The sequence below is a fragment of the Ylistrum balloti genome, unplaced genomic scaffold (genome assembly GCF_031769215.1).
Source record: "Ylistrum balloti isolate Yb309-2 unplaced genomic scaffold, AGI_CSIRO_Ybal_v1 Utg369734, whole genome shotgun sequence".
NCBI lineage: Eukaryota > Metazoa > Mollusca > Bivalvia > Pectinida > Pectinidae > Ylistrum > Ylistrum balloti.
In genome coordinates, this window is record NW_026781947.1 from 667005 (window position 1) to 693221 (window position 26217).

At 35.2% G+C, this 26217-nt stretch overlaps 1 protein-coding gene across 1 annotated transcript in view; it reads right to left on the reverse strand.

Annotated features, from left to right (window-relative positions):
• The window catches only part of LOC132543022 (protein ELYS-like), a 28582-nt gene extending 16221 nt beyond the window's left edge, over positions 1 to 12361 (reverse strand). Inside the window, exons 1-23 of the mRNA XM_060206477.1 lie at positions 12218 to 12361; positions 11734 to 11990; positions 11207 to 11336; positions 10617 to 10760; positions 9818 to 9889; positions 9416 to 9524; positions 8661 to 8780; positions 7952 to 8036; positions 7476 to 7641; positions 7113 to 7248; positions 6013 to 6103; positions 5548 to 5641; positions 5202 to 5263; positions 4805 to 4930; positions 4412 to 4502; positions 4131 to 4220; positions 3891 to 4031; positions 3186 to 3290; positions 2900 to 2996; positions 2550 to 2670; positions 1412 to 1525; positions 1185 to 1286; positions 478 to 668 (exon numbers count right to left, since the gene is read on the reverse strand). Coding sequence (XP_060062460.1) covers positions 478 to 668; positions 1185 to 1286; positions 1412 to 1525; positions 2550 to 2670; positions 2900 to 2996; positions 3186 to 3290; positions 3891 to 4031; positions 4131 to 4220; positions 4412 to 4502; positions 4805 to 4930; positions 5202 to 5263; positions 5548 to 5641; positions 6013 to 6103; positions 7113 to 7248; positions 7476 to 7641; positions 7952 to 8036; positions 8661 to 8780; positions 9416 to 9524; positions 9818 to 9889; positions 10617 to 10760; positions 11207 to 11336; positions 11734 to 11990; positions 12218 to 12341 — 2768 coding nt within the window. The 5' untranslated portion in view covers positions 12342 to 12361. The remainder of the gene's footprint in view (positions 1 to 477; positions 669 to 1184; positions 1287 to 1411; positions 1526 to 2549; positions 2671 to 2899; positions 2997 to 3185; positions 3291 to 3890; positions 4032 to 4130; positions 4221 to 4411; positions 4503 to 4804; positions 4931 to 5201; positions 5264 to 5547; positions 5642 to 6012; positions 6104 to 7112; positions 7249 to 7475; positions 7642 to 7951; positions 8037 to 8660; positions 8781 to 9415; positions 9525 to 9817; positions 9890 to 10616; positions 10761 to 11206; positions 11337 to 11733; positions 11991 to 12217) is intronic.
• Positions 12362 to 26217: the final 13856 nt, after the last annotated feature.

The window sequence follows — 26217 nt, forward strand, 5'->3', positions numbered from 1 at the left end:
TCACTTCAATATCATCAAACATCACTGTAGCCAAGTCACTTCAATATCATCCAACATCACTGTAGTCAAGGTCACTTCAATATCATCAAACATTACTGTAGTCAAGGTCACTTCAATATCGTCAAACATTACTGTAGTCATAGTAACTTCAATAACTATTGGTATAAAGATTAAAGTGACTTAGGCATTTGTTAACAGCAATCCGAATTTATACAGTAACAGAACAGAAGTCTTCATTGATGTCTAATGAGTTCTGTCATCAGTCCCATTAGTTTGACATCCATGTGCTGTGGGTGCTTAATCCCACTGAGATTACTTTAAGCATTCACATATTTGTTTTGCACAACAACCAGAGAAGCATGAGTGCCATATAGTTAGCTGCTGTATAGCAACAGAACAGTATTGGTTAAGACACATACAAAATGGGCCATAACTCTGTAAATCAGATTTCTATAGTCTGATGAGTAATTGACATACCCGCTGGCTAGTAAGACGGTCAGCTTCAATTTGACATCCTCCGGTGAAGTCAGAGATGGCTGGGCAGTACTCAGATAACGAAGGGCCATCTTGCTAGCACCTTGGTAGAGTAAGGCTCGGATAATCCTACCATGCTGCCATCTTCCCATCTCCTCCAGGACCATGGGATCCAATATCACAGACAATGCTTCCTACAGATCACAGCAATCAGGATCATTTTAACTTTGGCTATTAATAACACTATACAAATTAATCACTCTGAGCCAGGAAAAAAAAAAGTAAATTTAGCAAATTTTCAATACAACCTTCGATTTTATGAATACAGAAATACACAATTTCTTTTCTTTTACAAAAAGATAAAGACAAGTAAGTGGACTGAGAATTAAACTTCTATTAAAGCAACATAACAAATCCTACAACATCTAAATCATACATCGCTCAGATAAACAAATCTTCCTTTTTGAGTTTTATTGTTAACTGAATGTGCACACATGGTTTCTAATCAAAAGAAAAATGTTTAAGCAATTTTTCACATTTTGCAAAATTCAGCAGGCTTATGTTTTCACTCAAAATCAGATAAGAAAATTTCAAACCTGTTTTGTCTTTAATAGAGTGGTACACTCGGTTATAACAATGAGACATTTTTTTTCTTGCCTCAAGTTGATATTCATTCCTCTGTAAGTTTCAGTGCATGTTTGTCTGCTTACCTCAAAATCACTATGGTCTAGTAGCCAGCAGCCTTGAACTTGCTTCACCACACTCCGAGGAATAGCAAATGTTTTTGAAAACTTGCTTATCTTGTCAACAAACTGAAAAAGAAATTAATTTCTAGTGTGAAAAGATTGTTGCTGCATTTAAAACAAAAAAAATGTCAATCAGACCACTGAAAAAAAATTCTGCTGTCTGACAATAGACAGGTGGTTATATCACTCACCTGTTGATGTCGCTCCGCATTGACGAGAGAGACAAGGTCGAGGAGGAGGTAAAGGACCACACTGTGTTTGGCAACAAGATCAACATCATCTAGAAGGTAGATACTCAGCAGGGCCTGTATGTAAACAAAAAATTAAATGTAGACTAGGTGGGGGACAGACACCATTCCTGACTTACATGTAGACTAGGTGGGGGATAGTGACCATTCCTGACTTACATGTAGACTAGGTGGGGGATAGTGACCATTCCTGACTTACATGTAGACTAGGTGGGGGATAGCGACCATTCCTGACTTACATGTAGACTAGGTGGGGGATAGACACCATTCCTGACTTACATGTAGACTAGGTGGGGGATAGAGACCATTCCTGACTTACATGTAGACTAGGTGGGGGATAGACACCATTCCTGACTTACATGTAGACTAGGTGGGGGATAGCGACCATTCCTGACTTACATGTAGACTAGGTGGGGGATAGACACCATTCCTGACTTACATGTAGACTAGGTGGGGGATAGACACCATTCCTGACTTACATGTAGACTAGGTGGGGGACAGACACCATTCCTGACTTACATGTAGACTATAGGTGGGGGATAGACACCATTCCTGACTTACATGTAGACTAGGTGGGGGATAGTGACCATTCCTGACTTACATGTAGACTAGGTGGGGGATAGACACCATTCCTGACTTACATGTAGACAAGGTGGGGGATAGACACCATTCCTGACTTACATGTAGACTAGGTGGGGGATAGACACCATTCCTGACTTACATGTAGACTAGGTGGGGGATAGACACCATTCCTGACTTACATGTAGACTAGGTGGGGGATAGACACCATTCCTGACTTACATGTAGACTAGGTTGGGGATAGACACCATTCCTGACTTACATGTAGACTAGGTGGGGGATAGAGACCATTCCTGACTTACATGTAGACTAGGTGGGGGATAGAGACCATTCCTGACTTACATGTAGACTAGGTGGGGGATAGACACCATTTCTGACTTACATGTAGACTAGGTGGGGGATAGACACCATTCCTGACTTACATGTAGACTAGGTGGGGGATAGAGAACATTTCTGACTTACATGTAGACTAGGTAGGGGATAGACACCATTCCTGACTTACATGTAGACTAGGTGGGGGATAGAGACCATCTCCTCCTTCTCGGCTCCAAAGATTCCTGACAGCTGGCCCCATGTGTGACAGAAGGCCATCAATCATCAGAAGGTCGGGATCCGCGAGATCACTATAATAGACAATCACACAGAAGTCTGAATACAGAGCTCAGAACTCAGGTAAGAACACAGAGGTCAAAACTTAACAAGAAGCTGTAAGAGGTATATGGTGGAATTAATTGATAGTTTAAAAATTAAAAGGATCTTTCTAATACAAAGGATCTTTTTAATAAGTCAGTTAATATTTGTATATCAGGAGCTTTAGCAGAAGATAAGTCTTACCTGTGTAGCAACACCTACCTGTGCAGTTTGTGTAAATCCTGTCTTTTGGTCCTATAGGCATGTACTAGGTTTGAGGCTGGGTAACTGTACTGCTGGTCTGTTCTGTCATCGCAATCTACATAGGAAAAAGCATAGGTAAGTTGAGAGCACTGCTATACATCACAGCACAGAAAAGGTACCAAATTAAACTTTAACTGAAAAATGATATCAAATGTTCTAAGGTATTTGAATTGCAATAGATGTAGACAGGTTTGTTTCCAGGTACAAATTTTTATATAACTAGAGTCAGTGATATGTCACACACCATCACGTTCTGGAAGCAATCCAACTCGGACGAACCATAGCACCATCTGTAGATGTTGTGTAACGTAAGTCAGGGCACAAAGTTTGTTCTGTAAGTCAACCAACCCTGTAAACAGAATCAATAGTATAAATAAGAGTAAACAAAAACAAACTGTAAACAACAAATAAGTAAAGAGCAGAAATCAAATTATAATCAACATAAGTGGTAAATACGATTAAACTGTAAACATGTTGAAGTCATGGAAGACTGCAGACTAAAAATTGCCTTAAAAACATGATCAACCAACATGTTGAAGTCATGAAAGACTGCAGACTAAAAACTGCCTTAAAAAACATGATCAACCAACATGTTGAAGTCATGGAAGACTGCAGACTAAAAATTGCCTTAAAAAAGATGATCAACCAAAAGCCGACTGGACAATTGTTCTTAAACCATTCTCTATATCAGTAAGCCAGACCCAAATGTAAAACTGTATAAAATAAAAGTTCTTCTATGTATCAAGGATTGTGGAAAGAAAGACTTCTTTACAAACTGAAGATTGCATAAAGAATGGGTGACAACATATCTTAAAAACTCTGCTGTGGAAAACATTAATCTTTCAAACACAAAAATTGTGTTTGGAGGACTATAAGAGAATGACATCTAATGTGTAACAAGAAATGTTTGGTTTACAGGTGAACATTTTCCATCTGGCTAAATACCTACCCTGCTCTGTGGTGGGAGCTGCTTGGTTCAGCAAGACTTTGAAGAGTGTTGTCAAATACTCCAATTTCTGCTGGCACTGGTACAGCGTCTGTACAGATCTCTGATCTAAAGTGATTCCTGACCAGTCATACAATGGAGTACCTGTTTATGATTGTACAATTCATGATATTTAAAATTGAAGAGTAAACAAAATACAATGAAATTTCAGGATATATAGAAACTTGCTTGATGTCAACTCACATGTGGTGTCTATGATGTTTTTGATGGTGCCAACTTTGTCCCATGCCCAGTCTAGAAGGAACTTTAGGGTACAGCCTACATGTACATACTCTGCAAATATAACCAAGACCAACAGCAAATCAAAATTTGTCTTATTGGTGAACGTGAAATAGTCTACAATCAAATATGCACAAAAAAGTCAGAAAAGTTTGTGATTCATAAACCGGTTTCACATGCTGATTTTTTCCCCCAGTGAAGATGTGTCTGCTACCTTACCAGACTGACTGTAGTGGTTTACTTACCCCCTGCTGCCCACTGTTGAACACATTTGATGAGGAAGCTGATCATGTTGTAGTCGAGAGCCAGGGACAACAGCATCTCTCTCATCTCAATCTGTAACAGATTAAGGAAAGACAAGTTACTTTTGTGTGGAGAATCCCCAGTACATTAAAACCATAGTTATACCATCTAGAAAAGAACATAAAATATTGATAAATTGATCAAAACAAAGAATGAAAAGTTACCTCGAGTGAACTAAGTATGACCCTCAAAGCCAGTATTACTCTCTTTCTGATAACATGAGAACTAAACTACCAGGTAAGGTTTGTGGTTCTGGAAAACCTTCAACCTGTTCACCATGTTCATCTTATTATCAAATCATCCGACATTTCTCAAGTGTGAGCATTAGGACTAACCGCTGCTGGGGGATGTAAGGCCGAGTCTAAGGGACGAGGAAGCAGTCCCATATAGACACTCAGGCCGTACAGTTCCTTAGGATTCAACAGAATGGAGGGGCCCATCTTGTTCATACTGGCAAGAACCTGTAATACAAACAAGTGATACAAATCAGAATCATCATTATAGTATTAGTTGTTATCAACACTGCAAGGAAATGTATATTTTACTGATCTATTCAATGATATGACTGAATCCCCAAAAATATATAGCTAATCCGTGAAATTTCTTCCCAACTGATAATTTTCACTCCAAAATAAGATAAAAAGGCCCTTTCTTAAGTGAGTGGAAAAGCCCTGATTTTACAACTTATCAACACTACAAGGAAACAATCATGCCAGAATATTATCATCCTACCTGTCGCTGTGTGCCAAGGTAGCTTGCCTTCACAAATCCTGACTCTGTTACCATTAAGGCCTCTGTCAAGAAGAAAAAAATCTAATAACCAACATGTGGAAATTATTGGAAGGATACGCAAAATTTCTGCATCAACTAAAAGCAAAACTTTACTGGAGGCTCAATAGGGACACATGATAACCATAGAACTGTAACAGACGTCGTTGTACATGATCAAAGTAACCATCAAACAAACTACAAACTGGATGTCAAAATGTTTTATTTTTCCATGTTTATCTGAAGTTTTATGGGTTTTTTTTTTGCACAATAACATTAAAAAAAATAAATTGAATTTTTGACTACTTACCAAATGCCAGAGAAGATGGATAGAAGTGTTGCTCGGGAGGCATGGGAGAGTTGTTGGTGAATTTTCTCAGTCTTTCTGTACCAATGTGTACCGCCTACAACAATTCATACACACTTTGCTAAAGGCTCACCATTGTACCCTTACAAGTCTCAAACAATTATCACAGCGAAAGAAACTTGTCCATTAATACCAAAATCTGATTTTGATTGTCCTTGCAATTTCTTTTTACGAAATATTAATTCAAAATTGAAAAAGAAACCATTTTATCAATTTAGTGCTCACCTCCCTCCAATTGTTTGCTTAAACTAATCTAATTTATTAAATTTCTTATAAAGTGAGTCTACACAGAAAATCATTTTGCATTGAAAACCTTTAAGTGAAGTAGAGATATTATTGGACACTTTATCAAAGAGAAGAGATACTAATAGATGTTTGCAAAAGTTATCACTGCCAATAGAGACTTACTATGATGTTGTCTGGAGCGGCGACGTCTGCAGCATCCTCCAGACTCAGACAGGCAAGGTAGGGACAAGTATCCATGACACTGGCAATGTTTCTGTAATTAAAGGAAGTTATAGTTATGAATCAGTACAGGCCCCTTACATCATTAACAATTAGTTGAGGGACACTCATTATCAGGAAACACTACAGGCCCCTTACATCAGTAACAATTAGTTGAGGGACACTCATTATCAGGAAACACTACAGGCCCCTTACATCATTAACAATTAGTTGAGGGACACTCATTATCAGGAAACACTACAGGCCCCTTACATCATTAACAATTAGTTGAGGGACACTCATTATCAGGAAACACTACAGGCTCCTTATATCATTAAAAATGGGGCAAAGCCACAATTGGTCAGGTTGCTGGATGAGTGCAATGTTATATGGTATTTATAAGACAGTTAAGGGTGTTTCATTTGTTGAGTATGTAGAATATTTGTTATATGTGAGAAAGTTTGGTTGTATTTTATGAACTGGTGCAGAAGAAGGGCATTTGAAGAAAGAAGTTGCAGTCATTTGTGAATCCTAAATTAATAGGTGCACATTTTCAACATGATATAAACATCCTACAAAGTTTCAAGCTTCTATGTCAAAAACTCTAGGAGGAGTTGATTCTACAAAACTTGTACCCCTTTTCCCTGCCAAACTGTGGAAAATGACCAAGTTCTAAAGCCCAGAAAATCAAGAAAAATGTCCAGAATGAATCAATATTTAGAGGTGCACATTTTCAACATATATGTAAACATCCTACAAAGTTTCAAGCTTTTACGTCAAAATCTCTAGGGAGTTGATTTTAGAAAACTGGTACCCCTTTCCCTGCCCGCCTGACATTCACCATTACCCAGATTTGCACTATGTGCGACCTGGCCAAAAAATTAGTTGAGGGACACTCATTATCAGGAAACACTACAGGCCCCTTATATCATTAATAATTAGTTGAGAGGCGCATAGTATCAAATTGTCTGATAATAATTGTTAATTTCACAACCTTACCTCTGTTGTCTATTGAGAGAGGTTGACTGTAGGTTACTTTGTGGTGTCTATATCATGCAACTTACCTGACAGTTGCTGGCATCTGTGCATGGTACCATCTGTTCATGTCAAACACGGCAAGATGACAGGTGTCACGGATCGACTGACCATCACTACTTTCCCACACTGTTACACAGAGACTTAGATCTGGACCATGAACACCTGTGTTTAGACACAAACAAATTTACAGAAAATGAATTATCCTTGTACTACTTAAGCGGGTTGGAAATCATATTCATTGTCAGAAATAAAGGTACAATTGAGTTCTCATTGTTAAATTCTACAAGAGGATTTGAAGTGCCACCTCATGACATGAAAAATAATATTCAACATCAATGCTAACTTGTGAATAATATAGTTACAAAATCTGTTATCAAGTCAGCACATACTTTCCTCAAAAGACTCGTCTTCGCCCAGGCGAGCTGGTGTGCTGTAGTTAGGATCCTCAAGTGTGTAACAAGCAACTATTCTACTGGATACTGTGGATTTGTTGCTTAGAGTCAGTGGAGTTGATGTCAATTCCAGCTCAAAACGTAAGCTCACGGATGTCAATTCCTGTAGCAAATTTACATAATTATTCTGTAGCAAATTTACATAACTTTTATATTCAAACATGACTACATAGGGAAAGTTCAGTACTTTTCTTCCGAAATACAGTATACCAAAATAAATAATATAAAATATCACAGCTTTCATTTTTACTAGGACAATCTAAAATTAACTGTTAATATCCTTTGTAGGAGTATCATTCTTCACTGAATGTAAAATCAGGGATATTTGTAAAATTTTATATATTGAACATCATCCAGCATAAAAAAAGCAACAACTGTGGTTTATTTTATATGATGCCTTATAGCATACCCACCTCGTAGAATGCTCCATAGTTACTGTACCAGGTCTTTTTATTGTATGCCAGCTGGTATAAAGAGGTTGTTGACACACCTTCATCTCTACAAAACAGGACATTTTACTACAAAATAAGTCTACTCCCATCCACACCTGCATATTTCTTCAGTATTTCACTCTAGAAGAAATAACAACATAAATGACTTAATGCATAATGCCTCTTGTTTGTCTGTATAAACTGGAATCAACAGTTTTCTTTCTAATATTTCCGTGAGAAAACATTGCATTGCACAGTACATTTTCAAATAACATTTTCAACGCATGATGACATATCAGATGTAATGGCTTTATCTAGGATGCGACACAAATATCACAAAAAAGACGCTGATTTCAAGACTTCAACTGTATTATCTAAAAAACACCTGTTCTCTGGTTGGCTGCGAAATTCACAGGGAAATCTATTATGTTACTCAAGTTGTTTCAAAACATATCATAATAAAACAGACATAACAGTAAAACCACACCAAAAATTCAACCAGTCAAGATTTCCAAGATTTTGAGTAGTTGACTATTATATCTTAATCTCTTGTAACATGACCCATATTCAACTACAAACACCTAGGTTCAAAATTGACTAAGGCATAAAATATCTTTAAAATATACTGTATCAACCAAAAGTTTTTTCTTTATATTGACAATTCAGGTGAAGAAAGAACTTTAGAACATACTGTTGTTCTGATGGGTCCCGGGCCATCCATAGGTAGCAGAAATTTTTGGGGTCATTCTCTGGCTCCTGGTAGGCGATATGAGTTACTGGAACAGAATCAACCTCCAATCGACTGCTGTACCTGTGTGTGTGTAATTTGTTATGTAAGTTACAACAACAAAAGTACCAACGGATTTGTATCGTTTGTGTGTTGTTCATTACCATTAGCAAATGTATTTCCCATCTCTGTAAAAATTCAAAAAGTTCAAATTTTTCACATCCAGTTTGGTAGCAACCTATCAATCTTGTACAACCTTGATGAGAGTTTATCTTCTCAACATAGTTATACTACTATACACCATGTTATCACTGCATTTGATACCATGAATATTCAAAATGGCTTAGAAAATGTTGAATAAGTTTTCAAGACATTAATTGTAAATGAGTTTTTTTTTTACCTTGATAAAGTTTCAACTAATCAAAGTGTTGTAGTCTTAGCCGTCTCTGTTACAATATTCAGAAAAAACTGTACAAACATGTGATGTACATTTGCTCAAGTAACCTCTAAAGCCAATCACCTTATCCATTTTTACAGTCACCTACTTATCATCCAGGCCTCAGGAATTTGTTCAAGAAGCCTTGAAAAACACCACTAACAGACAGCAAAGCCAGATTTCAACAGTCAATTGAATCACCACAGTGGTTAATATCAAAAGATGTCAGTTCAATAAATATTTATGTAATGGTCTACTATCAGGTATTTCCAACAAAACTCACTCCAGTACAGGTATATGTAGTTTCCACAACTGGAAGCAGCCAAAGTTGAAGCCAACCACCAGGTTGCCAGTCTGAGGAATGTATTTCAAACAGGTAACTTTGACATCCTCTGTAAAGCAATCAACATTTTGTTTTTGTTTACATATATCACGCTAGTAAAAGAATCTTTTAAAGTCATAACAATGTAAGTAATTCAAAGGATAACTGATAGTAGATTGTCTTTTCTTTCAATCTTTTTTAATTTTCACAACAACTATACAAAAATTGAACGTAAGACATGAACGTCAACTTTAAATTGAATTAAGAGCTTAAAACTAGTACTGTCATTGAGTCTTTAGTATGAAATACTTTGACAAAGATCTTTGAAGTTCAATGCTGTCACATTGTTTGTAATATACCAACCTGTGTTGAAGAGCTTTAGAACAGTGCCGTCACATCGCCTGTACTGGTATTCACCCTGACACTGGGCCTCTTCTGTCAATGCAAATAAAACAACTTTAATCACAAGTTAACTTACATTTACATACACTGTATTTTCCAGTCATATATAAGACAATAAAAATTGTCTATTCCATAGGGCAGAAGATATTTTGTAGAATTCAAACCGTTGTAAAATATCTCTAAAGTTTCAAATACCAACAAACATTCTGAAATTTAGTAGGTAATTCCCTTTGGGAAGAAAAGTTTTCTTTTTATTGATATATTTTCAATATTTGGGTGTTGGATTATTTGACAATTAAATCTATTATAAACAAATTATATTTTCTACCTATAAATTTGATTAAATTCACATTATTTGGTTTGTTTTGGTCTGCTTCAATCTTTTGGTACCATGGTTTGTTAATGGTTTACTGTTTGCAATAAGAAACATGTATAATTTGAAATTTTAGTACTTCCATAATTAAAACAAAACCTATCAACACTAATGCTATTTTCATTTCAAATGTAGTGATGTAAGAAAAAAAAACTTAAATTTAAAAAAAAAAAAGGATATCTTTACATGCAGGTCATACTTTGGGCATCTTCCATGTTAATCACTGACATTTATGCACGACCAGGGACAATGTTTAATTTTTTGATAACCTGATTTACAATTTGGAAAATCTGGAGATGTTGATGAAAAGGTCAAATTTTGGACCACAAAATGTCCAGAAGAATCCTACATCATTAACAAGTCACATCTGGCTGTTGGTAAACTGACCATCGAGAACCATGCAGAGTTGCTGGCCCTTAGAAACAGCTTGTACCCTGCGCTGCTGGACATCTCGTGATCGTGGTGTTACAAACAAGAGTCGATTAGGCATTATTTCATCAGAGTAGTCAGCCTCTTCATCAACACACATATCTGTTGTTAACAATAAAATAACAAAGATTAATTCCTGTCTTGTAAATGATATATTTTTTCTGTAAATGTAATAATTATCTAACATATTTTAACCATGGTTGTTAAAACGTAGACATATATGAACAATTTGGTGGGAAAAAAAATGTCAGAATGGAATATCATGTATTTTAACAATAAAATATTGGAGCGAAACTACAGGATTTCAAGTCGGACATTTTTTTAACAAAAAGCATTCGAGTGAAACTACAGCTTTATAAGTCAGACATTTTTCAGACAAAAACCTATAATTGGGGTAGGGCATACAAAAGTAGTTTTCCTTCTCATCAATTAACCACAAAGCACTCTCGAACACAGAGTTGGGTATTCTTAAGATGTTTTCTTGTTATGGGTCAAAACAAACTTAGTTACACTAATAAAACTTTGTAAAGTATAAAAAAGAACCTTACCAATTAAGTAGACAAAGCCTCCTTCAGTGCCCACTGCCACAATACCATAAAACTGTCGAAGTTGTTCGTTGAGGGCCCAAATTGGGACATAATCACCACCGACTGAAGTCACAGGCTCCACAAAGGTAACCTGTAGAAACAATAGTTAATTAAGTGTAAACAAGTTAGATTAATCTCAGTGACAAATTGTCCTAGGAGTCCTAAGATGTGCAAGGCTACCAATTTTACAATGTAGTACTTTGAGTTGTCAGCATCACACCACAACTGTACACAATGTTTCTATTTTGCTAACAAAAACTTGCATATCAAAACCATTCATTTCCCGCAGTTTAGTAAGGCTACATTATTTCAATAGATACTGTCTTGGAGTGATTAACACAATATTATCAAAACTAACTAATGCTGCATTTAATTCATTCAAATTCATATCAGAGCGAACAAGAAATGTTATAATGTAAAATCTCTATTCCTTGTTCAGAAGTCAGAATGGTAGTTACTTTGTATTGAGATTGATTTAATTATCTTACCTTATGAGGAATTTCTATGGCTTTGACAACTTTGGACAGACTGACATCAAACACACAGAGCATGCCGTTGTCTGACGAGTTGTTGACTCCCAATAATAGCTTCAAATCTTGGTTACATTTGTACTCGGCCACACTGGCAATACTTGTATGCGAGTCCTTCAGCACTGCACCAAATGTCCATGATGCCAGACAGTTTCTGGTCTTTGTGTTCACTACCTCCACTACAGGGCCATGTGTGATCCAAGATAGCCCACCATCTGCAGAATGTTATCAAAACCAATTTATCTCGTTTTTGAAGACCTTGTTCATACATACTGTAGACCTGAGTCCACACTCATTCCCATAAATACACTTTCAATATTTCATTAGGTCATAAGTAAAGGATTCAAGTCTGGATTTCATCACAATTAGTTTGAAGATAAAATGTAATAAAGAATTTTGTTATGACAGGTATAATTGAAAAATCCAATATTTAAAAGTATACCTTTTGAAACCCCAGCACACACTGGAGCCCCTCTGATCACAGATCCAGCATTAATGTTGGTGATGGTGCCATGCTGGTAAGGCAGTAATGATGACACCGTATGAGGCTTGGTCCCCGGTCTCATCTTTATAGGATTGGCAGTGGATTTTCCTGTAGTGTTGAAAAAAAACAGGTAACACCTGTGCACAACATTGTTTCATAGAAAGGTGTAAAGATATACAGCTGTCCTTGCTAGGGTTTGAATTAGCGATGCATCAACCCCTAGCTTGACACTGTTGCTTGACTAAAGGGAAATATCTACAAGCCAATACTGGTAATGTTAGCTGCACAAAAAAACAACCTTCCAGGTTTGATATTTCCACAGAATCACCTCAATCATCTACTGCTTCTACCCACAGAGTGGTCAACACAACCCACCTTGGTCAACACAACCCACCTATCTCTAGTTAAAATTTTATTAATTTCGGTACAAAGTTTTTGGCACCAGCTTGTTTCAGTACTAACAAAAGTCATTTCAGTACTTGAAAAGTGATTTACACAGCTGGAGTGTCATTTTCAGTGAACAGTTTGTTAGTAATGGAATGAACAATATTTGTTAATGGCAAAACATTTTATAAAACCTAATTAAATACATAAATCAAAACATTTTAAAAAATACCGAAACGATTTGCCCCTCTAGTTGGATATTCTACGGTCTTACTAAGAGAAATTTCCACTAATCAAAGATTACAAGTCTATCGTAGAAAACATTTCAGCTATGCATCAACCATAACACTGTCACAATAACTGTCCATAAGCTTTTGAGGTTGCAGTTACGGTCAGTTTTAGCAGACTAGAATAAGAACACAATAATAAGATTTGCACATGAAATCACGTTAAGCTTTATATGATTATCAGACATTTATAAACATGATTTGCCTTAAATTAGTGTTTAGTTGTTCATACATGGACATGACGTTGATAAATATAAGTGTAACAGTGTAACACTCTGAACTTAAAAAACTGCCAGACTTCGATAAACTAAAGATTATTCGGCTTTCTTCCTACATAAAGTATTTGAGAACAAAGCAAGATTGCCCTAATTCAGGCAAAGGAATAAGACGGAAGACACATACAAATTGTTACTGGTCTGGTTCACATAAACGAACAGCACAGAAAATCCACCGGTATAGGTCGTTTAAACCGCCATCTTTGAACAACACGTGCAAATTTCAGACTTCTGCGCAGGAAGTGGCGCAGAAACGGAAGTTTACATTTCAGGTGACTTTTCCCGAACAAATTTTGCCAAGCCACGTGTTTCCGAAAAATATAAATGATCACTATTATGTTTTCGATATTTATATGATACTTTAATGATAATATGGACTTTTTAACGTTGGATTATTCTCCTGTAAGCTGTTTTACACGTACAGGTAGAAAGGTATATGTTGATTGGTTTAATATTTACCGCGAAATATAAAAACGAATTTGATTGGCTGCCGATGTGAAAATAGGAAGCAGCGATGTGTACAGTACACATACGATGTGTCACGGTATGTATAGCTAGCAGTAGCGTGTGCTTTTCGATACGTACTGTATATCATTTTATTTATAAGACAGTGTGTGCTGTTGTCAGTCCAACAAAATGAGATAGTGACAAAGTGGATTTTGTTTTGGATTTACCAGGCATTGCCACAGGTGTACAACACCGTTCATGGCGAAATGGATAAAATAGAAGGTAGGTTCCGCAGTGTTGTAATATTACTGAACAGCTTCAACATTATATGAGCGAAACGGAGATCTATAATGTGGACACAAGAGCAAACTCTCTCTCCACGACAGTGTTTAAAATACATACCTTCCACATAATCACTAGCTAAAAATGAAACATCGGTATCGGATACATAAAAAATACAGTGCAGATATTTTAGTAATTACACATGATGTTAAAATACCTGTTGTACCTAGTTCAGTCCAGAAATTCTTGTTTAGTTTCGTTATAATATATAAAATCATATTCCAAATTTTGCTCTTTTTTTTGATAAAAAGACACATTGTTCATGAAATTTGAGAACTTATCTATTTCTAAATGATAATATAATTATCTTATCATAATTATTTCATTCAACATTATTTTTTTTCTTCTCGAGGTAATATGGTAGGGGAGACAGGTGTTGCTGAAGGCAGTTCTATGTAATGAATATAGATAGTACTATCAAATAATGAAAGATATGAATATTATTGAATTATTGCTAATGATAATGAGTTGGAAAAGTATTGTTAATTTACAATTAATATTTTCAAATTTACTCATAAGAGAGTATTAAAAACAAATGAAAATGTGAGATTGTCATATCTATAATTAGACTTGTACAAGAAATTGGCCTAGCCAGCCCAGTACATTCCACATACAGTCACTGGTACCATGTGTGATATTTAGTATATATGTGTGTAAAAGACTGCATCAACTTCTTTTGGATTTTACAAATAAATGTACAGAATTATTTTAAATTCCTAGCTCTATATGACTTTGTAATGCAATCTGTTGGATTGTGAAATTCAGCTATCCTGCATAAATCAAAATATTGATGTATAGAAATATGAATTTGTATTGATTGCATGACATCTGGACAAACAACATTATAGCCCTGTTTGGTTGGCACTCGGTATCGTTGATTTTTTTTGTAGATAAAATAATTTGGAGACAGCTTGCTTAATAACCTTAAGGAGGCAGTTAAACTTCAATTAAAAATGAGATGAAGAAAAGTATGATAGATTTAAAAAAAAATCATAATTATATCTTTTTACATTAACCATTTAACAAATTAATTATATAGTTGAAAAAGAAAACCTCTGATGATAAAGGATTTTAGGGTGAACAAAAGCAATTACAATTACCTGTGCAAATATTGGTGTGGGGTATGCTTTGGTTCAGGTGTTCACTGACCCGCTTTCAGGCAAGGTTGTAGGCAGGTAATATAATCAACTTAGAAATGGAGGCATTGCATGATTACACTATATTATGTGTAACAAACAGCTGGAATTTTAAAATCTTTCCTGTATTCTTCACTTCTATTTAGAAATGTATTTGTTAGCAGTTGGTATATATATTTAAACATGGAGGTCACTGGTTGAAACTCTGATGTATATATACATATATATTTAAAATGGCAAGTCATTGCCATTTGTCATTCTTAATAAGATAGTTCAGGTTATGTACAAAGAAAACTAGGACATGTTAATTTGTAAACAATATCAAATTCTGAAAAATTACATTTTGATTAAAGAATTGAACTTGATAAATTTGAATTTGATTACAAAGTATTATTTTTGTTTACAATACAAAATTTATTTTTAAGTTTAGATAGAACATGTCCTTTCAGAAATCACAGGATCTGCCACTGGTGTAGATCAGTGATCTGTTACTGTCATAAGAGGTTTGATATTTACTAAATGCAGCCCAGCAATAAAATCCTGCGAAAGTTAGCTACAAAAACTGTTAGACAAACGAGTGTGGGCTGCCTCTGTCTGAAAGTATAGACATATCGTCATTATCGTCTTTGTTCATATATGATACCCATTACAACAGAGTATGTGATGAAAGCAGGGTTACATGTATTATTATATTACATATAAAGGTTAAAGTTCACAGATAAGAGAGACCTGTTTCTCATAAAGCAATTACACTAAAGATATTATGGGGAAAAATTGTAGTTCGTTGTTTGCAAGAAATTTGGTGAATTTTTTCTTCCATGTTTGAGAATTTGGTGCAGAGAAACAATAATATGAAGTTGATTGATGGATTTTTTTTATTGACAATTATTTAAATGCATTTGATTAACAGATCAAATTTTTGTATATTTTATTTTTTTTTCATCTGGATTAATCATTATTTTGTTTTTGACTCTGATAATTATTTTGTTTTTGACTCTGAAATAGGAGTCTTTCAACGCCAGGTAACATATTTTTGTGACATATTTCATGGAATGTCCCTGAGGTATGTATATACGTGTAGATTATTTTTACATACAGTAATTTACTTTGTTGGCACTGACCACAAAAAAACCTGACAGTGACAGTTACTATTAATATTTTGTATACCAGCATTAATTAAAATGTTCCACATCAGATATACATAGATATGATAAACACACTTTATATATAAGTTACACAACCTTTCAATGTATTTGGAATGAAAATTTTGTTCATGGATAAAACTTTATATTTTAAAACCTTTCTTTTTTCAAGATTTTTCATCAGTGAAACTTAACCGTAGTTAAGTTAATAAAACTCAGTCCCAGACTTTGAATATGACTTTATTTGTGTGGTGGGCCTATTGGAGGAAAAGTACGGTACTACATGTAGCATGTTTACATGTTTATATTAAGGAGTTTGCCAATTATAAATCATATCTAGTGCTGCATAAGTTTTACAGACATGTAGCTGTTGAAAATTATGAAGGAAAATCAATACAAAAATGGAGCTGGTTTGGAGTTTTGACCTCCATGACACCAATCTTATATATCATACTTGCCAACTTTTGGGACTATATAGGATGGGGCAGAGGAGTCAAAGAATTTTTTCACAAACCAGTTACTGACTTTTTTTTTGGAGGGTGGGGGGGGAGGGGGAGTGTTAGAGGTGGGTGGGGGGAGAAAGACAAATTAGTCTTATAAATGTTCTAATTGTAAACAATTTAAAGATTTGCTGATTGTGGCTAAAACTGGACCCAAAAACTGTCAATCTTCCTTTTTAATACCAAAGTTTGACATTTATCAACTGCATCAAAATTAAAATCAAAGTTTATTTATACGTATAATTGATATAGTAAAACTTTGTATGAGAAGTTTTGATTTAAGGGGAAGTTTATTAGGATGAAAATGGAAGGAATTGAAGTTTAGTTTGATGAAAGGAGGTTTATTATTACAAATGCGGCAGTAAAGAAATCACGGTACCATACCTGTACCATGTATATGTATGGTCACATGCATGTTCACAAATACACACCAGCAAAGTAGAAAATGTTCAAATGTATTAACTAATGCTCGGAACTTTAAGGAATTTCTATTTTGGAAACTAGATAGCATTAATCCAAACAAAATTAAATATTTAGACTGGGAAGTTATTTTTGAGAAAGGAATTTATAAAATCTATGATATTTGGTGTATACATATTTATTATGATGAAATATTTCATTTGTCCACAACTCATAGTGGTCTTGATAGACAGTGTAAATAAGTTGGCCCCTATGGTTCAATAAATCAATGGTTTAAGTTGAATTATACTTTGGTGTTGACCTTTTCATTCCCAAACAAAACCTCGATAAAAATGTTCGTAAGCAAGACAGTTGAACTTTTACCATAGTACAAACTGTGATTGACAGTAAATGGGCAAACTGGACTTAGCTGACAATCATTAGACATGTTTCTTGGTTTGCAGGCAGTTATACCATCCTGTAGACACATCTTGGCACTTTGCAAACAAATTTGGCGGTTTGTTGAGATGTCTGTACAAACTGTGGATGAACCAGCACTTGTATACAAATATGATGCCTTGTGATCAATTTTGACATTTTGTAGAACTTGTGTATGTTATAAGTCTTGAAAAGCTTTATTCTGATTTTAAGAAAGTTAGAAAATTACATTGAAAACCTTTCTAAAGCCATGAACAGCCTATCAATACTCAAACTTCTGTTTACAGAAATCCGAATTTAATAAATATTTTAAGTTGAAATTGAAATGGATAGATTTGATTATCAGCCAACTGCCAGGTGTTGCAGATCAAGCCTACAATGGTCAGTCTGTAATTAGAGTAGAATGTCAATCAATGTTTACCATTTGTAACAGTTGTTCCATCACTGTCACGTCTGACCATCAGTTACTGTCTTCATCAGTATCATTCTCATCATCACGTCTCTGCTTATCAGGAAATAGATGAGAATTATCTCATGTTTCTGATAGACTACAAGAGTACCATATTTATCAAACAATAAGCCCTTGCTTGGAAATAAGCCCACTCATATCCATCAAAGTTTTAGAAAAACTGTTAACAAATATTATTGTCCTGTTAAATTAGCCTCCCTACTTTGTGATGTGTAATACAAAGGTCCATTAGGCTGAATTAATATAGTAAAGCAGTCTTACATTTTTGTTAATTTCACCAATTTCATTTCGATAGTCATGGATTTCAATAGTCATGGATTTCACCAGTTGTCAATTTCAATAATCGTGGATTTCATTAGTTGTGGATTTCGATAATCATGAAATTTATTAGTTGTAGATTTCAGTAGCCAAGGATTTCATGAGTTGCAGATTTCAATAATCGTGGATTTCATTAGTTGATTTTGATAGTCTTGGATTTTATTAGCTGTAGATTTCAGTCAAATAATCAATAATCATGGATTTCATTAGTTGATTTTGATAGTCTTGGATTTTATTAGCTGTAGATTTCAGTAGTCATAGAATTCACCAGTTGTAGATTTCGATAGTCATGGATTTTACATTTAAAAGAATTGAAAACTTTCACAAGGTTGTTAGAAATACAGTGCATGACTTTGTCATTAATGTTACACAGGATGTTGTATTAAGATAAGTGTTTTACATCAAAGAAAATTTTCTCTCTGTAACATTTAATATCACCCATTTGGAGGTCATAAGGTAGAATATGATGACTTATTATGAATTCATGGTGATGATACAACATGTTTTCCTTTGATTGTGCTTTTTAAAATGTTTTGCTTCAATATGCTATGAAAAGTGTCTTGTTGGGATAGCATTAGATTTGTTTGAAAAGGTCTACTCTGAAAGTTCTTTCGATAAAATTAAAAGAAAAATGGTAATTAAGTGATCCTTTTCAAGGAGATTTAATTTGGAAATTGCAATGTTGGCCTTAATAAAGTCGTGAATATTACGCAACACAGACTTTCTAAAAAAGGGAAATTTCATTTGAAAACAACTGATGTCTGTTTTTCAAAACGACGACTAATTTGTTTTTTTTTTATATAATTTTAATAAAACATTTAATGAAACCTCAGGGTAATGAATTCACAGTAAACCTAAAAATATCAGTCAAATTCAATCAGAGAGTTCCATCATCATTTGAATTTTTATCTCACATCCTATTTGGCCTGTTAACTCGATAAAGAGCTTGTCAGAAACGGCGTATAAGTTTCTGATATTAGAAAATCTATGTGTAGCAGTCTTTGTTGCTACTGGTAGTTTTATCGACTGCGTCTTTACAAAAGAAATGTCAATATGTTTGATTGATGGTACAAAAGATGTATGTACATGATGTCACAGTTTCTATAAGGGCAACAACATTGTGTGACATTTGCTTTGCTGTTTTAAACATTGCTGTGTTTTCTGTAAATATCGTTTACCTTTGTTTTTTGCCCAGTGAATAGACTGTGTCTTTCCTTGTAGTAGCTGTTTACTACCTCACTGAACGCCATGCAGGAAACCCACCACTTTCTATCCAACAGACTGGATACTCGGCCCCAATGTTTTCATCGAGAGTCATTTAGCTGCATTTGCCCACTTAAGCTTGTATCCCTACATTCCAAACAGACATGTCCAAAAGTTCAAAATTTTCAGTCTCCTTTTCTTAGGAATTTTTGATCCAGTGTAGCTGTTCAAAACAGTAGGGGCTAAGAAAGCCCAAACACCAACCACAATAGCATGGAGCAATCAGACATTCTTAACTTTCTGTGAAAAACACAAATTGCCTTAAGTAACGAACACCTGGGATCTTTAACTGTATTTGTCATGTAACAAATGAAAGCCAAAGTAATTTGCTTCCCAAAATATTGAACTGAACATCGATGGGAGACATACCAACATTTAGGACAGAAGAATTGCATGTTTTCCTATAAAGTACAGAAAATTCCAAAATCTTTCTTGGCTTCAACTGTCTGATTTGTCATCTAATCATTCAAGTTGAAAAAAAAAATTGTTCAGTTTATGTGATACAATCATTATACGTGGGTATGACACAAAATCCAAATTGAAGATTCATGATAAGTGATGCAGGATTCCATACACTTTAAAAAGTTCTGTATTACCAAGATACATGTACTTTCTAATCTTTCAGAAGATACTAATCTGTTATAACAAACATTAAATCTAAAATGTGCAATAAATACCTAGGGAACTACAGATTATCAGGATTGGGAATTTCTCATAATGCACATTCAAACTTTAAGGTATTAGAAAAGTGCATTCATTGGAAAAGTCTTTATAAACAAGCTCATATGTTCGGTTAAAATACTTTTTGCCTGGTATACTGACAAGTCTTATCTCATAAGTCATGTACCAAATGGAAAATCATATAAGATCCTGTATTTATTGGAAAAGTCTATTTTGAAAACTCATATATTCCTGTAAAGTGTCTTCCTGGTTAGTTATTTGACTGAAAATTTATTTCTAAATCTCTAGAAGACGTCGCCCAAACCATTCTCCACTGATTCATGATAAACCATACATTCTAGCTTCTCCTATTACGTTGAGTCTGGGTGTAATTTGAACTAGAATAGCTTGTACCTGGATTAGATATTCAGGTAATAAAATGTGACTACCCTATGGAATAAACCACAAGGCTATATGCTAAGACAGGTGCGATACATTTGTCTAGTTCTGCATATCACCTTTAAAACATCTACATGAAACACTGATGGAAATATATATGGAAATATTTCATACCGCGATCATTGTATCTGCTTGACTGAAAAAAAGGAAGTGAAGTGTTTCAGGTTGCGCTGTTTAGTGGTTCTGTTTTGGAGGTTCCTTAAGTTCATATTGACCTCGGGTAATGAATATTCGTAACCTTATGTCATTCATAGAGACAATATACGTACTACAATATGTACAATGTAACTAAAAAGCAGCACTGAATTTCCTGTAATAATGATTTCAATACAATATTTTCCATATCTACAGGACAATACGCCTGTCATATCTCAGTGGAAGCCCACCCGTATCTGCTGCAAACCTTGGCCCTGATAGACTTTGAGTCTGAATTTCTGTACAGCCCATAGTGTGGGATATTGCGTTTCATTTAAGCCCACATATACCAGGTATCAGCTTTAAGCTGAGGTGGCCCTGATAGACTTTGAGTCTGAATTTCTGTACAGCCCATAGTATGGGATATTGCGTTTCATTTAAGCCCACATATACCAGGTATCAGCTTTAAGCTGAGGTTGCCCCGATAGACTATGAGTCTGAATTTCTGTGTGTATGGCCCTGATAGTGTTGTAACATGTCTCATTAAAGCCCACCTATATCTGCTGTAAGCCCTGGTCCTGATAGTGTTGTAACATGTCTCATTGAAACCCACCTGTTTCTGCTGTAATCCCTGACCATGATAGTGTTGTAACATGTCTCATTGAAGCCCACCTGTATCTGCTGTAAGCCCTGACCATGATAGTGTTGTGGAACATGTCTCATTGAAGCCCACCTGTATCTGCTGTAAAACCTGATAGTGTTGTAACATGTCTCATTGAAGCCCACCTGTATCTGCTGTAAGCCCTGGCCATGATAGTGTTGTGGAACATGTCTCATTGAAGCCCACCTGTATCTGCTGTAAGCCCTGGCTCTGGTAGTGTTGTAACATGTCTCATTGAAGCCCACCTGTATCTTCTGTAAGCCCTGACCATAATAGTGTTGTAATGTGTCTCATTGAAGCCCACCTGTATCTGCTGTAAGCCCTGACCATGATAGTGTTGTGGAACATGTCTCATTGAAGCCCACCTGTATCTGCTGTAAACCCTGATAGTGTTGTAACATGTCTCATTGAAGCCCACCTGTATCTGCTGTAAGCCCTGTCCATGATAGTGTTGGGGAACATGTCTCATTGAAGCCCACCTGTATCTGCTGTAAGCCCTGGCTCTGGTAGTGTTGTAACATGTCTCATTGAAGCCCACCTGTATCTTCTGTAAGCCCTGACCATAATAGTGTTGTAATGTGTCTCATTGAAGCCCACCTGTATCTGCTGTAAGCCCTGACCATGATAGTGTTATGGAACATGTCTCATTGAAGCCCACCTGTATCTGCTGTAATCCCTGGTCTTGACAGACTTTGTGTCTGAATTTCTGTTGTCCCTACATTGTGGGATATTATCGTATTGATCCAGTGATAAACCCATGCCTGGTAATAAGCCCACAAATATTTTAATGTTATATAATATCATCAACCAGTTATATTGTCATGTATAACACTTAACTTGAGTGTTGGTCCCATGACTTATTCTGCTGTAATAAGCCCAACCTTTAACGCAACTTATTGCAACAGTAAAATTGCAATATAAGTAAAAACGTAAATAGAAGTTCCTGGTAAAGGAATTTGATAAAAAAAAACCTTGTAATAAAGGCATCTGAGTTTAAGTCCTGTAAAATTTACAAGGTGTTTATAGCCAAGGTGGCTCACAGACTGACTTGGTTATAAATCACTTGTCCAGGTAGGAAATCAGCTTTAAACCTACTTATGAGCCATTCAGACTTCTGAAGGTGTCCGAGTGTGATAATATTGACAGGTTCTGTCTGAGTGCTAAGTACAATGTCATGAAGTATTGTCCAATACAGCCCCTGGTCATTATAATGTCACCAGGACATTGACCCCAGGACATGTTTACAACGGTCACTGGCGGTCAGTAATTAGTGGATCTCCTGTTTACTATTCACCCCATGACTAATGGCGTGAGTGTTCATTGTGTCACTGTCCTTTTATAGTGTAATTTTTTTCTGACCTTTTTTTTAGCTGATAAAAGCTCTGAAAATGTGTGATTTTGCCAAAATGAAGATAAAGATTTTTTGAATGTCTAAGAAACTAATAGAATTATTTCCCTAATTTACACAGGTACAAATTGCTGTACAAATTGCTGTACAAATCAGGTTATAGAAAAATCAGGTGTTAGGGTAACTGGCTACAGGTGGCTCCGGCAGGATTGCTTCTCACTGACAGAGAGATGTGTGATGTTTCACTCTCTCTATGTCCTGAGGGAATTTCTCTTCAAGAATCCTGCCCTTTAAGTGTTATATTCACAACAATAACACATGTTTTAACTACTTAGTATGTCACATTTTCTTTTTTTTAGTCAGTTTGATGTGAACACTTTTTGTCTGTCTTGGAAAGAAAGTCGACCAGTTAGAAGTACATTTAAGAGTAAACTACAAAATTTGTGAACTTAGCATTAATATACTGTAATGAATGTTTTCTCTGATTTAATAAATTAAAAAAAAAATTTAAATGAAGCCTTTTTAATGTGCTTACATCATTTTGCAGAGAAAACATATTTAAAGAACCTATAATATTCCTACATGGATTTTTGGGATTCAGATGTTTGAGACTCCGTAACTTTTTTGGGGTATTAGAATTGGACAAATATCAGGTTTGCATATGGTGTTTTGAGCCTGCTGAAAAAATCCTTATAAAGTTACTGTTTGTAGTTATGGAGCTGTATCGAGTTTTAAACTTTTCAGTCAGACATTTTCTATATTTAGTCCATAGTCCTTTGTATTAATTAAAATATGAGACATTCCATATTCTAATCTTATTCATGTCTCATAATCTACGCAGCAATTCTGAATTGATTTTGTAATGTACCAATCTAAGCAGAACTGTTTGTTGTTATTCTAACAAAATTTGTTTTTAATTAAACATTCAAACATAAATTTTCAAATACTGAAGGCCAAACCTGGAGTTAATGGAACATGTGATACAATATGATTTTGTATACTTCGTACATATGTAGCACAGGGTATGTTAAATAATTATTTTCACATGAACTTGTTACTAAAGTAAATTATGAGTTCAGCAATCCAAGTTGAGGGAGTATATATTTTTTTTGTTGCCCACGCAATTGTATCTTCTTTGTAATATTCTAAGATTTGTTTGTGTGTTTGAAGATGAGCGTGCACTTATAGTAGATCTGAAAACTTACGCATAGGAACTTGCCTTATACGACTGTTCAGCCTACCAAATTACACGTAATTAACACACAAAATGGCACATTACTGTTACAGATACAAATGGATAGAAAACAAGAAAGGACAAATAAATTATAGACAGATGGAAGTTAACACTTTTCTGATAATTATAGGTGGGGGTGCTTGTTAGGAAATTACAGTAAAACTATAGAAACATAATGGGTGGCTTATGAAGGGAGTTTTTTATAGGTTATGTATGGTACATGCTCCTAGTCAAGGAGGGAACAAGCCTTAGCAGTATATTCGTATGATCTTAGTTTATTTAGTTTCTGATGTAACAGTGAAAATGAAATCCAAAGAGAGTTCTGGGTATAAAAGAATTTCTGTAGTTACGATAGAGTTTATGTTGTTTGTGTACACAAATAATTGGCTGTGGTTTTGTTAGGTCGTATTAAGCATATTGATTAGGGATTTCCGAAGATTATGAGTCAGTGGTTACAGACGGGGCCGCTGGATCAACAACAAAGGCATCGTCAATACCGCCCCGTTGATTATAGTTTGTATGTGTTCTTACACTCGTTGGTGGGGTACTGTACGCTTGCTTTGTAAACACTACAATTACTGGCCTTCCTCACCTGTAAGGAATCATCACAGGTAGTGCACGGGTCGTTAGGAATACACTGCATGGCTGCAGCCCTATTCACAACAAAATTAACTTCACATCATAACCTGTGCAAAATTATTCTTAAGCGATTTCATGCTGCAAAGTTGCACAAAGGCTTGTCGATCGAATTTGTTTACTCTTGAAGTAAATCATATATATACATTGTTTACAATGTACGATCGAACCACTGCTTGAGGTTGCATAGTATTGATTCTCTATAAGTTTGAATTCAAAGTTTAGTTCAAGACGTGTGAATCATGTGTGAATAAGTATTTTGGGATCAAAGTTGAAATCTTTGTCAATTTATTTTCCTCTGAATGCAGATTTTTTTCCAAAATGCTCAAGTCTTTATTATTTGTGTTGCTGTATTACAAATACAGCTTATCTAGATATTCAAATGCTTGAGAACAGTTTTATAAAAGGCTCATATTGATTTTGAATTTGAGAAATATTCAAGGTAAAGAATTGGCTGCAGTTTTGGCGACAAAATCTAACATACATTGGTCAGAAACTGATTGTCGGCTCTCTGAGCAGACGCCTGGTATCGGGGAACAATCACAGGTCTGCTGCACCTGTTGTATGTAATGAATGGGAATATCTCTTGTATCTCATCGACTGTCAAGCACTCCTGTTTTTACTCATAATTGTCTGTTTGCTTGTTGAGCAGGTCTATATTGTATCATTGCACATTTTTCAGTAAAATCTGTACAAAAATCATTAAATCTTTAGTGCATTAAAGGTGTTTAGACAATGTATCCATATTAAAGCTGTCTGTGTCTTGTTCATTATTGTAGTAATGTTGACAGAAATAAATCTATAAAGTAACCTTGACCTTTTAAGTAATTAATCTAAATTGAAAATTGTGATTTCATATAATGACCAAAAACACTAGGCACAAACAAAGATGATGAAGATGTTTTTGAGGTTCCTCATTTTGAAGAATTTTCATTTGAACTTAAAAGTTTTACCTTTGTTGTTCAGTGAGCTAAATGATTGCGTTCAAAAGTTAAGGTACATTAAAGTTGGGGTGTGTGGAGGTCGTAGGTCACAAGCACTTACAGAGAGGTCGGGCAGTGTGGAGCCATTCAGTGTCCAATTTGTTGACCAAGGAAACCACATTATCTTGTTATTGATTATAAAAATCACCAGTTTCCGCCGACACCCTGTTTTTGTTAAAAGAGACCTCAAACTTTGTGGAATCCTGTCAGAAAATAAACAAGTTTTGTTTGTTCTCTTGTTTAATTGACCTTGGACAAGTTATGTTAAGCCATGCTGTTAAAACATACAGCATTGTAAAAATGTCGCCCCGGTAAAAAACACCCTCCAGGCAAGATTGGATGAATGTACTTGAGGTATATCAAGTAGAATTGAAGGACTTTCAATGCTATGTTACGAGAATTTCTCTTACAGATAAAACTTGTTTTTACATTACTTTTATTC